The sequence below is a fragment of the Sorex araneus genome, chromosome 5, assembly GCF_027595985.1.
Source record: "Sorex araneus isolate mSorAra2 chromosome 5, mSorAra2.pri, whole genome shotgun sequence".
In the NCBI taxonomy this organism is placed as follows: domain Eukaryota; kingdom Metazoa; phylum Chordata; class Mammalia; order Eulipotyphla; family Soricidae; genus Sorex; species Sorex araneus.
This window is the reverse complement of record NC_073306.1, coordinates 125,206,642-125,220,143: the sequence shown is the minus strand read 5'-3', so window position 1 is coordinate 125,220,143 and position 13,502 is coordinate 125,206,642. Positions and strand designations below refer to the sequence as shown.

General features: G+C 48.8%; 1 protein-coding gene across 15 annotated transcripts in view; it reads left to right on the top strand.

Annotated features, from left to right (window-relative positions):
• Window positions 1–10,336, top strand: part of PTPRT (protein tyrosine phosphatase receptor type T) — a 1,130,358-nt gene extending 1,120,022 nt beyond the window's left edge. For all 15 annotated transcript variants that reach the window (XM_055137540.1, XM_055137536.1, XM_055137543.1 and 12 more), the window contains 2 exons: window positions 1,462–1,597; window positions 2,441–10,336. In XM_055137540.1, the coding sequence (XP_054993515.1) occupies window positions 1,462–1,597; window positions 2,441–2,494 (190 nt within the window). In that variant the 3' untranslated portion in view covers window positions 2,495–10,336. The remainder of the gene's footprint in view (window positions 1–1,461; window positions 1,598–2,440) is intronic.
• Window positions 10,337–13,502: the final 3,166 nt, after the last annotated feature.

Genomic DNA, 13,502 nt, shown 5'->3' with positions numbered 1-13,502 from the left:
ACACTATAGATCCTGGCAGTTGGTCTCCTACGAATGCCCCTGTTTTCACCAGACCCCCCCTCACAGGCAAGAGAGAAAGAGAGAGAGAGAGAGAGAGAGAGAGAGAGAGAGAGACAGAGACAGAGACAGAGACAGAGACAGAGACAGAGACAGAGACAGAGAGTCCCCTCATTAGCATAGAACCACATGCAGCAGCTCATCTTGGTCACACTGTGGACATGCCTAGATCTACTCACCTCTTCCTCTGTTGTTGTTGCTTCAGAAAATACTGATCCCTCCTTTCTGAGTGTTGGGGTGTGGGCAGAGCAGAGGTGTGGGCAGAGTACTCTTTCCCATGTGGTTGGTTTTTAGCCTGTTTTTCTGCAGAAATGCCTTTCCATTCCATGTCTTCCATAGCTAGGGTGGCCAGTGGTTTGAACAGAAGGAAAGCACAAAACTGTTCTTCTGTTCACAAAGCCCTTGTCATTCTGGGGGGCCCAAGACACCAAAACAGGCACATCTGTGCAGGCTCTGGCCTGTGCGTGCAAGGAAACTCTGTACTTGAAGCATCTGGACATGAGGTGTTCTGCAGATCAAACATCTGGGAGGTTAACTGAGCACCTTAGCTATTCTCCAGATGTTCTTTGGACACAGACCATTACAGGAGATCATGAGTTGCTCTTGGCAACATGCCCAGAAGTTCCAAGTCAGGCAGCTTCCTAATGGGACTTTCCGGAAGAAGTTGAAGGGGTAGTTGAAAGAAGATGGCTTATGGACCATCCAAAAGAGGCAATAGCAGAGGGAGTATCCTGCCAAGAACCTTCTGTCCCTGTTTCCTTGATCAGTGGGGTATTGAATAAAAGTGGATATCCTATTATTTCAGGATAATACATCATAGGCCCATCCCAAGCCTCCCCACTCTAGACCAGCTGACCCTAAACAGACAGAGATGTCTCTTGTGTTGCTGTCCTTGGCAGAAGAAAGGAACTGGCAGATGGGAGGAACTGTGGGTGGGGAGGAGGGGAGGAGGCAATCACCCAGAACTGACAATTGTCTTCACTGGATGTGTAGATGGACCCAAAATATGCTTTGGGAGAAGGATGCAGGCACCACACCTACAAAAAAAATTGATTTTTGTGTGGGTTTGGATCTATGTGTCAGAGCTGACTAACATGCTCACAGAACTAAGCAAGCATTGGGTTGATTCAGCTCTTCAAGGCCACCAAGCCCAACATCTGCATTATGGGTGTGGGGTACTTGGGCCTCAGACACAGAAGGAGCCTTGCCCAAGGCCAGTGCTGGTTCCTGACATAGATGAGACTCAAGCTGTGACTCACGGCTCAGGCTACAGCTGTGAGCTGCACCCCCCCCCACCTAAACTTGCATCTCTGGCCCTCACTCCACACCCACAGGGGACTTTAGGATGCACGGGTGCCTATGGGGTACCTGGGGAGTTAGCTCACCTCTTGACTCTGTGTTTAGAAATGGGGGAGGCCGCAGTGGAACCTTCTGTGCCATCTGCAGTGTGTGTGAGATGATCCAGCAGCAAAACATCATCGACGTGTTTCATATCGTGAAAACATTGAGGAACAACAAGTCCAACATGGTGGAGACCCTGGTGAGTTGCCCAGGACCGTCTATCACTGGGAGGAGAGGATGATGGATGACTCCAACAGTAGACAGGGAAAACCCACAGCAGCTGGGTGCTGTCTAAGCACCCAGGTCTGGTCGGCTCTGCCACCCTCTCTTCCAGCCTCACCCACTTCTCCTCCTCCCTTCCAGGCCGTCCAAAATCTGATCCCCCTGCACCCTGATTTGTCTTACTCTCACCCTTTCTTAGCAATACATCAGTCTTCGGGCACGGGAGGAGAGGTCCTGGAAGAGGAGTGGGGAGAAATGTTTTCAGTATGCTTCAACCCTGTTTGAGATCACCAATGCTCATATTTACGGGAGAAAGCACTGTGCTAAGTCACGAAAGAAAGGGATAGAAAGAGATTGGAAGGGGGAAGGGTGTGCAGAATCCCCTCGGCCCCGTTGTTAAGCTCTGGAGTGGTGACGATCACAGTCCTTACCCTCAAGATTCTAACTGGAGTCTTCGGTCCTTGTCAAAGTGAGGCTCTGCTCAGAGAATGGTCCTCAGACCGCTGGTGGCAGTGACATGTGGGAGCGTGTTAAAAATGCAGGTTCTGGGGGCCCCTTCCAATTGATTGACAGAATCAGGTGCCCAGCAGGGTGTGAGAAGCTCCTGTGACTCTAGGAGCTGAGCCCCACCTGGATGCAAATGGGCAGTGGGCGGAACCAGAAGCAGCCTGGGCGGTGGCAGACTGAGTCTGAATTATCTGTTCGGACAGATGTAACTGTGACTCTAAACAAAATGTGTTCCCCCTTTCTTTGTTGTCCCTCATGTCGCCCCCCCCCACCCCAACCCCCTTCCGCCCTTCTCTCTCTTTCCTCCTTGCAGGAACAGTATAAATTTGTATACGAGGTGGCACTGGAATATTTAAGCTCCTTTTAGCCCAGTGGGACGGGAACCTGCGTGCGGAGGTGGTGCAGCCCCGCCCCCATTTCTGTGAATGTGGGTGACTGGGACCAGGGGCGAAGAGGGGGCAACCCTGCCCGGCCAAGGAGAAGACTGGCAGCCCGCGGTGGGATCTGTACCCCTGAGGGATCTCCTGGAGCGGAGACGCTGCCCCGCTCACCACAGCCCAGGCCTCCCCTCCACCCCCAGCCAGCCCCAGGCCCGCCAGAAGCACCCCCACAGCAAGGCCCCAGGCTTCTGGGCTTCCCGACTTCTCGCTTTCGCTCTTCTAAGTGTGTGAATCTTGTGGCATGGGACCGTGCGGGTGCTCAGCAGCATCCTTCTCAGCCCCTCTTGTCCTGGAGCTGTGGGGGGTCTTCCTCTCTCCACGGCAATGTTCGACTCTCAAGGTTCCTGTTCTGCCGCCCCTTGTCCCTACACAACTTACTCCAGGGACTCTCGCATCAACCCTGGCCCCGACCCACCTGGATCTGAGTGACTTCAGGATGCTTTGGATACCAGCAGCGAGGCCCCAGCCAGCAACACTGGACCTGCACGGGCCTTGATGGCCCCCCACCACACACTCCCAGCTCCATTCTGCACCCCACCCCCACCCTCACCTTAGCCTCTGTCACTCCCCGAGCTGGCGTTGGGGGATGTGGTTTCCCTCATTGTGGGAGGAGGAGGGGGTCAACGGGAGGGGGTGATGCTGCAGGACCCTTGCTGTCCCCTGGCCTTTGAGGACTGGGACATCTCCCTGGAGTGGGGCCCTGGTCGACTTTGTATCTCTTTGGGGGGAGCCCCTTCGTTTGGGAACAAAGAACAAACTGAAGTTTGATGCTTTGCCAAAGGTGTAGGTGGAAAGTAACTTTTGGCAGAGGGAGTGCATATGAAACGCCAGGAAGGGAAGCTTGACTGTAGCAGTAAGACTGGTTGCTGAGCCCTGTGAGTAGCCAGGAGGAGCCCTTCAGAGTCTCCCCCAAGCCTCCCCCCACCTCACGCATACCCCAGGACAGGACAGCTGCTGAGCAAGGCATCCCGGGCTGACTGAAGAGGGGCCTGCAGTTTCAGGGGGTCCGTAGAGCACCTGCTGGGGCATAAGCCTAGACTGTTCGGTATGTAAACTGAGCTTCGCGCTCAGGACAGACCAGTGCAGGCCCACTGACATCTGAGTTTTGCCCAAACGTGTTGGGTCTATGCAAGGGAACCAGCATTCGCAAAAGATACTATTAGAGAGGCCTTAGATACCCTCAGGCCTGGCTCCTTCTACATGGCATCTCACTGACCTTAGACCTCTCCAGCCCAGCGCCCTCTGGGAGAGCCATGAACCTGCTCTCCTCTCCACTGTACAATGGGGGCAGCCGAGGCACCTGCCTCGGTGATGCGGTTCTGGGTTCCACATAGGCAGAGAAGGGCAATGAAACTTCTTTGTAACATTTCTGCTTTTCTCTCTTCACTGAGCAGTTCTTTTTTTAAGAAGAAATTTGGCCCGAGACTTGGGAGCCGAGGACTCGTCACGTGGCCATTTCATTCTTCCCAAGTCCTGTCCTTCCGGCCAACTGGGCACCCATATGTGTTAGTAACTCACTCCCTGCTCCAGGGTCAAGCTGCTCTTCTCTTCTATCCTCCCCTCCTCTCCCCGCTCCTCTCCTCTCCCCTCCCCTCCTTCCCTCCCCTCCTTCCCTCCCCTCCTCTCTCTCTCTCTCTCTCTCTCTCTCTCTCTCTCTCTCTCTCTCTCTCTCTGTCTTTCAGCCGGTGAAAACAATTCCCTGTTCCCTCAGGTACGGGTACACCTCACATAGGGCTGCCTGCTGCCTGGGCCTGCCAGCCCCAGGTGGCCTGGGAAGCTGCATGCTCCATCCTGGAGAATGACCCAACCCCACACGGGGCAGGAGGAAGTCAGAATTCAGAGACCCCGTTCTTACCCTCAAGGACTGTGGGCAGGGGAAGTTGAACCAGAGGGCACTGAGGGGTACGGAGACCTGAGCATAGGACCGTCAGATGAGCGTGCTGGAGAGATTGCTGAGAGCTTCCTAGAGGTGGTGTCATCCATTCTCAGCAAGTGGCAAAAGGAAGCAGAAGTCCCTTTTGTGCAATGTGCGGGCACCCAAAATGAGGGTTGGTGGGATGATGGGAGTGAGACTGGCTGGAGCTGGGCAGGGCAGGGTTGTAGCTGGAGTTGGGGAGAGGAATGCTCCTGCAGGGGTGCAGTCTTTGGCCCCCTAAGGCTGCCAGGAGCCCGTGCATCTTGTGAGTGATGTGCTTAGCTCTGCGTTGGGAAACGCCTCCTCAGAGCTGGGGGTCCTCTACTCCTTTTCTGAGACACTGTGAAAACACCCCCCAAAGTGCGCACTTTTTCTAGGACACCTATTTGTCTGTCTGCTCACTGTCTTGTTGCTGGAACAAAATAATCAGTGGGCCACTTGTGGGATGAACCAGGTCTTGGCTCCACTTGGGAGCTGGGTGAGCCACCCTGGTCTCTGGGGTCAAGAGGATGAGACACTTAAGGGGCCACGGAGGCTGCTCTCATGGGCATGGGTCTTGCCTAGAACTCTTCAAGGTCAGGGATGCCTGGCTTGATCATAGGAAGACTGTCACTTGGAGGCTCAAAAGAGCCTCAAACCCAAGGGAAAGGAGGGAGGAAGGGGAGAGATGAGCTTCTCTCTCTCTCACCTTTAGATGGGACTCCTCCAGGAGTCAGCAACAGGCCATGGTCCAGCCCCCACTGACCCAGCTGTCCCCAACCCCAGTCACCCCCACAAACCAGCCCGCACACACTCCCTGCTTCCCCCAGACTTCAGATAGCCCAGAGCAGGGTGCATTAGCCTATTCCATGCCATTTTCTCCCATCTGGACTCATCCACACAGAATGGGCTTGAGGATCCAACACAGATCTGAGGACTTCTTCTATCCAGGAAAAGGTTTCTGTCATTTCCAGTGATGGGAGTTGAAAACTTGGCTTTGGTGAGAAGGGAAATTGCCAAGCCTCAGGTCACAGTGGGGTAGACAACCCAGCCAGGGCTAGTGAACATGCTTCTGGCTTAACCCCTCCCTTGGTCCTCACAACCCAGCCCACCCTGCAGAGAAGGCAAGGCAGGGAACAGCATGAAGGCAAGTGGACACAGGAAGAAACAGTCACAAGAGCAAGGTGCCTTTCCTAAGATCTGGGACACGGACCTGGCCAGGACACGGCAGAGGTTGAAGGAGAGAGAGCACTGGTAGATTGTTTCCCAGAAAATCTCCTGAGCAAACACCATCTTCACTGAGGTCTCCCCTCCACCCCCATCCCATCCACCCACCCCTGTAGAATGCAGCAGATAAGAGCATAAATGCTCTCTGGGTCCCACAGCAGGAAGCAGACGCTCTCTTACCCTGGAACCAAAGACAGGACCTCCTTCAGCACTGAGCCTTGCTCCCTCCTCTCTTGGATGGAGGCCCTGTTCGGAGATAATATACGGTGCTGATGAGAAGCCAGGAATGGTCCCACCACCAGGTGAAATGGCTGAGGGACTGAGCTTCCTTCTGTCCCTTCACCCTTTCTGAGCAAGAGAGCTCTGCTTTCTGGGTGGGCCCTCTCTTAGGGTGAGGCCCAAGCAGTGACTGCCAGATGTTATCACCTGATATCATAAGGCCATGTGCTGGGGACAAGCTTGCAAACTCACTGAATTCTGCCTACACCCCTGGAAGGAGGTTGTGGCGATCCCTATTTTATAGATGATGAAACAGAGGGGAGAAATCACAGAAGTAGCCACAACCAATACTAAGAAACAAAAGCGTCAGCGTGTAACTGGGTGGAAGTCTGGATATGTCACTCTCTTCCCTCATCTGTTCCTTTGTAACAATGGTTAGAGGGAAGTGGTGGATCTGGAAATGCCTAAAGCCAGGCCACAATGAACATAAAAATCCTTCTGGCACAAGTTTTAATTTAATAATTTGTGCAATATTTGCACATATGCCAATCTAGTCCAATCTGAGCATGATTTTTTTCAAACCAAGGGTCCTGCTTCTCCTATAGCTTTGATGCTCTGCCCCACCATGATGAACCCTGGTGAATAATAGTCCAATGTGAGACACACGATGTCCGGGCATGCTGCTTTACCCAGAGGCCAGTGGCAGACTCACAACCTGCTCATTCACTCCTGGGCAGACTGTTTGGTACAAACCCTTCTACCAGACCCATGGGTTGACCTCAGCTCAAGGGGTTCAGTCAGAGGCTAAAAGGAACCCACAGACATGGAGTGGAGAGATGAGTCTCACCCCAGAGCATCATAAAGGCTGGGCCTATAAAACCCCATAAGGTAAGAAGTTGGACCTAGCTTCACCCAACTGATTACAAAATGCTGGGGGTTCTTTGTCCAGGTGGGGCATGTGGCTGCTAATGTGGTCAAATCTGAAGGCACACTTCACATGTGGGGCTGGGGTTCTGGAAGGCTCCTCCCTCTCCTTCCCCCCCACATATCTACTGAGTTCCTATAACTCTCAGGAAGGGGACCTGGATAGGGTGCTACTGGGAAGCACAGGTTACTTTAGCACAGCTCATTCCCTAGGGAGTGGGAGAAAGCGCTCTTTGATTTGAATCTCAGGAGGATCATTCGTTGGCTATATAATGTTTGAAAGCTCTGGGCAGGAAAGTCGAAGGCAAGGCCAAGAAATTGGAGCCCAAGAGGAATCATCACAACTAAGGCTGCATAGGGTCAATGTGGACAATGTAGTTCCCTCTATGACAACAAGCAGGATGGGGCTAGGCAAGGATTAGTCATTGAACCACTTGGAGTAAATAGGGTATGCTTTAGAACATGTCTCACTTGTCTGGAGAAAAGATGGTCACGTTCCCTCTGGCCAATTGTGTTTGTTCTTCGTTTCCCCTTGCTTTGCTAGTTCCTTCTGTGCATCTTTACTAGGATCCACATTTCCTGCTCTGGGGTGCGCGTATAAAGGTGTCAGTCTAGCAAGTTTCCAGGGACGATGGAAGAGAGGCCCAGGAAGATACTAAACATGCCACACTGTGGAAATGGCTACCCAGCCTAGGTCCACAGAAGTGTATAGAAATAATAATTCCCCATGTAAGTCCTTCTTTAGAGTGGAATGAAGAATTCCACACTCCCTTAGCCTGCAGCTGACCATCCCTGAGCTGGACAGATAGGTCATCTCACCAAGCCCAGTCAGAAAGAATGCTAGGGAAAACATGGGTATGTCCAAGAATCAGAGGAACAGGTTGCTAGTTCTAAATCATGAGGACACCATATTCTACTGAGCCAGGATCCCTGGAGACAGTGGTTAACCCAAGCTATTGGGTGGTTCGGAATATGAGACATAAGTAACATGGATGGTTACTTTGCCTCAAAGTACTGGATTGCCTTTATATTCATCTAACTTGTTTAAGATCTGCAGTCAATGACGCCTGTTCCACCTGATAGTCAAATGAAACAGGGAAAGAGTCAAAGTGGATGCCCTAGAGGAGACCAGCTGAGATTCAGCTTTGTCTCTCTCTATACATGCCAGGGTTCTAGTTGGAGATTTTTTTTTTCTATGAAGTGATAGCATGCAGGACCCTGGCATCCAGCTAGTTGAGATCTATCTTGAATGTGGTACTACTATCTGCACAGCAAGGGAGAAGGTCAGTGACAGAGTGAAAAGGGGTGTATGAGCTCCAATTTCCTTTGACGCCCATTTCAAGGTTATGGATACAGTCATCAGAGGCACAATGAGATACTTAGCCATATTGGTGCATATGAACCGACTCTCTTTTGCCTTATTGGTAACCAGAGAGCTAATTTGATATGGAACTGGATAGACATACAGCTGTCTTATAGACACTAAGAATCAACTGCATCCCTCTTCCTACATCTAGAAAAGATAGGTAAAAGTCATTCGAGGAATTACTCCTTGAATTTTATCCATGAGGGTTAGGTCCCAGGGGGTTGATTCATAATGCAAGCATCTATAATGCTAAATCCTAAGCCTCACTTACTACTAGAGCTAGAGAATGGCATCCTGGGGATGAGACAAGAGTTGTGGAAAGACTTGGAATGAAAGAGAGTCTATGGGAAGAGATATTTGGGAATCCCTTTTAGACCCAAACCTACTCTGCATGGTGGGATTTGGATTCTGGTCCCTGGTTTGAAAAATTAGAAAATGAGGGTTGAGGGGATGGGGGGTTGATGCTGAGAGTTTGGATAGGTAGATATGGGTATGGGAGCCCGTGATCTGGATAGAGTATAATTCCAGGGTCCTGGATGAGGAGGACCCTGAGATTTGAAAACTTAGAGGATGTGAATTAGTCTGCCAAAACTGTAAAACCGTGACTCTATAAAGTATTTTAGTACCTTCAAGCTTTTGAATATAATTCATTGGACCCCTCCCCCATACACACACTATGGTCCAACAAAATCTTTCAACACCCACTTTGCACCTTTGCACCATGGAAGGTTAATCTGGGCGTCAAAGGTACTGGAGGTAGTCTGGAAGTACAAAGAACAAAATGTTGTTATCTAGGCCAGACAGGCTCCCAAAGGGTCAAACAGAACATGAGTGCCACATTCTCCTCATGTCTGCAGCACTCTCTGCAAGATTTTGCTAGTCCCAGGTAAATACTATGAGTAGAACAAGGACCAATGGGTAAAATTGCATAGTTGCATAAGGAAGAACTTGCCATTTGATAGAGAGGATACATTGCCCATCCCAGCAGCGCTATCTCAGCAGTGGTTCAACAGAAAATGCCAGATGGCCTTTCAGTAGCTTCTATCATACACGAGTGAGATATTTTTTTCTGGAGCTGGGCCCAGCTTTGAACTCCTTCAATCTTTCAGAGCACAAAGCCAAGCAGATTGTGCAGCTTGAAGGCCCCTGTTTTCCTGCCCAAGTCTTCCCACTATGTGGGCCAAGAAGCTGCACTAGCAGCATATCCAGAACTCAACCAAGCAGCCCAAAGAAAACAGTGGCTTTGCCATGGGACTTAATGCCCACCAAGATTTCTGATGAGAACAGCCATAATTCAGATGCACTGACGAAGAGGGCCCTCAGGGGCCAGAACCAGTCAAGGTCCACACAGGACCAAGAGCAGGGCTTCGCTTACCATTCATCCTATCTCTTGAGGTTCATTCTATCCACCCCCACTCCTCACCTGCGGCCTGTTGAAGCAGATTGAAAAAGAAAAAGCACAGAGATTCAATTGACACAGAATTATAGTCATCCCCAGTGCACCCATTTCATTGCCAGATGGATCATGGACTAGCCCAGTTAATACAGGCTAATCCATATTGGTCATAAGACTCAGAAGCACTTTTCTACCTTCTCTTTTCACCCTCCATCCTTCTAGCCTAGGAAAGATAGAGATTCGGGGCCTCTATCAATGCCATGGCTACTCAACACCCTCATTGCCCTCTTAGGTCCCCCCAGGGGGTCCCACTCCACACCAGGGAGCTCAGACTTTCCACGGGCACTGGGCATATGATGTTGCATGAGACCAAAGTCTCTACACTTTGCAGCCTCCTCCATGAATCCCAATGGCCTGCACTTGTACAGTTTGGGTGTTTGATAGATAAGGCACGTATGAGAAGAGAAAACAAAATAAATCAACTTTTTTTAAAAAGCCAGCACTGTGCTGTCAATGTTCTCTCTTTCTTTTTTTTCTTTTTCCTTTCCAATTCCAGCTTAAAAAAGTAGATGGTAAATAATGTCAGGTCAATGAATATCAGATATATTTTTTGACTATACATTACAGTGAAGTGTAATCTTTTTACACCTGCAAGTCCATCTTATTTATTCTTGTAAATGTTTCCTGACAATGTTTGTATTATGGCTGTGTTGAAAATCTATACAATAAAGCTGTGGCCCTGAGATTCATGTTTTCCTAAGACGTTCTCACTGGTGTCTTCCTAAGTTGGGACTGGGTGTGGTGGTGGGGGTGGGGGTGGGGGTGGCAAGAGGTGGAGATGAGTCAAAGAAGAAGAAAGAAAACAAAGATGATTGTAAAGAAGGTTTCCATATTTTGATGTAATCAACACAACTATAATAAAGGAAACACGTTATTTTTCTTTGCTGGTAAAGAAAAAAACAAAAGAAAGTTGAGGTTTGTAAATATTAAGCGTTTTTCATGATTGCACATTGAGCTAGCGAAGTAGTTGGGTGAGAAATCAATGTTCTGGGGCTGGAGAGATAGTAGAGTGGGTAGGGTACTTGCCTTGCAGCCCAGGGATGCTCAATCCCTGACATCCCATGGGTGTAGCCCCAAAGCTAAAACAAACAAAAAACCAACAACAATAACAAAAACAGACCACCACCACCAACAACAAATCCAACAATAGTGTTCTCTGGAGAGAAACACTGCAGTCAACTGGGTTTAATCCCCAGCATCCCACATGTAACCCAAAGTCCCACCCGGAATGATCCCTGAGCTTAGAGCCAAGAGTAAACCCTCAGCATTGCCAGGTATGCCCCTATCCAAAAAAAGAGGGGTGAGGGGGTTCTTAAATGTGATTCCTGAGACGCTCTTTCACTGTTGGTGGGAATGCCGACTGGTCCAGTCTTTCTGGAAAACAATATGGACAGTCCTTCAAAAACTAGAAATTAAGCTTCCATATAATCCCACAATACCACTTCTGGGAATGTATCCCGAGGATGCAAAAAAGCACAAGTAGAAATGACATCTGTACCTATATGTTTGTTGCAGCACTGTTCACAATAGCTAAAATCTGGACACAACCCAAGTGCCCTAGAACAGATGACTAGTTAAAGAGACTTTGGTACACAATGGAATACTATGCAGCTGTTAGGAGAAATGAAGTCATAAAATTTTCTTATAAATGGATAGACATGGAGAGTATCATGCTAAGTAAAATGAGTCAGAGCAGGGACTGACATAGAAGGACTGCACTTATTTGTGGAGTATAGAAGAACATCACATGAGGCTGACACCCAAGGACAGTAGATACAAGGGCCAGGAGGATTTCCCCATAGCTGGAAGCCTGCTTCATGAGCGGAGGAGAGAAGGCAGCTGGAATAGAGAAGGGATCACTAAGAAAATGATGGCTAGAGGAAACAGATGAGATGGGAGATGCATGCTGAAAGTAGATAATGGACCAAACATGATGACCCTCTCAGTGTTTGTGTTGCAAGCCATAATGCCCCAAAGTAGAGAGTATGGGGAATATTGTCTGCCATGGAGGCAGGGGGAGGGTGAGCAAGGGGGGGTATACCGAGGATATTGGTGGGGGGAATGTGCACTGGTGGAGGGGTGGGTGTTTGATCATTGTGTGATTGTAACCCAAACATGAAAGCTTGTATAACTATCTCACAGTAATTCAATAAAAATTTTTTAAAATGTGATCCCTAAAGCTATGATATCAGAATCACCCAGGAAATTTATTAAACAGATTTAATGTTTAATAAAGGGGGTGACAGGAAGTGGGGAATTGGGTTACACATGGAAATGCTCAGAAATCACTCCTGGTGGTGGTCTGGAGAACATAGCTGGTGCCAGAGATTTAACCCACGTCAAACGCATGCAAATCAAGCACCTTATACTTACACCTGTGCTATCTCTCATCCCTCAACTGATTTTAAGCCCCTAGAGACTCACTGTTTTGGGATCCACGAGGTGTATAGGATTGCTGCATACTGAGTCTTTGGAATGGCAGTGCTTCATGGTGATGAGCTGACTCATTAGACCCACGCATAAGCTAGCCCACAGCTTTCTGGAACATCTTGCCTGGTGCAGCTCTGGTTCCCATGCTTTTTATGCGTCAGCTGCTTAAAGCAGGAACCTAAGAGAGGGAATCCAATCAGATGTGTTGTTTTGAGGCATATTTGCAGTGTCCCATTGGGCAAAGCAGAATGGCATAGTCAGAGTGGAGGAGTAGGGGAATAGAACCTATGTTTAACGAAAATACCACTGCTCAATTGTCCAATAAATGTGAGGTTTTATACCAAACCAGTGGTACCAATGAGATCCTTTAGCCCACTCATCTCAATTGATATCTACGGAAAAATATGATGCATAAGGAGAGAAATCAATTATAAGAATTAATGAAAGACTATACAGTCTATAAACAGTCACTATCTTTTATCGTGGCAGCGTAATCTTGTTCCTTTTAATAATTTTCTATATTTTCAAGACTTTTTATTACTTTCTAGAAAAGTTGGTTCTTTTAAGGATAGCCAGAGTCGAACATAGGGAAATGAAGGCTGAGTGGATAAGAAGATGCCAGTAATGAACTCACACCCAAAAGACTAACCACATCTCCACCTCTAGATTGAGAAGTCCCAAACTCTTTCTGTTTGTTATGGTTTTTTTGTTTGTTTTGTTCGTTGGTTGGTTGGCTTTGGTTTTTACATCACACTTCACTGTGCTCAGGACTTATTCCTGGCTCTGAATTCAGGGATCACTCCTGGTGGAACTCAGGGAACCATACAGGGTACCTGGGATTGAACCTGGGTCAGTCACATGCAAGGAAGCTTCATACTCTCCGTATTATATCTCCAGCCCAACAGGTCCCAAACTTAGCTCCTGAAGATCCCCAAGGAGGAGGGCACAGAAAACAATATAGTGAAAAAAATAAGCTAGTTGCTTGCTCAGCATAAATAAATATGACTTTGCTGAAATGGTTAGAAGTAACTTTGCCCTGACTCCCCTTAATAAAGAGGCTCCTCAGTGATGCCCTCTGCATAACCCAGCATTTCCTCCACTGAATAGTGATGACCACATGCCACAGTTGGTGAAAGCTCCTCACTGGAGGGTCATTTTCTCTGGAAAATATGGTGTGCAGGATCCTGAGTACAATTCGCCCTGAACACCACACTGCCTTCTACTCTATGACCTAGAGTTCGAGGTTTCCATTCCAGACAATTACTAGCAAAACATTATTCTACATTGTGCATGCAAAGCATAATGTAGTCCTTGAGAGAAGACGTGTTTAGATCCGGGATCCATACCCACAGAGTCAGGAGGCTACAGGAACAGTCATTTCGTTCCCAGCCTGTCCTTGGTAAGACAAGATTCCAACAA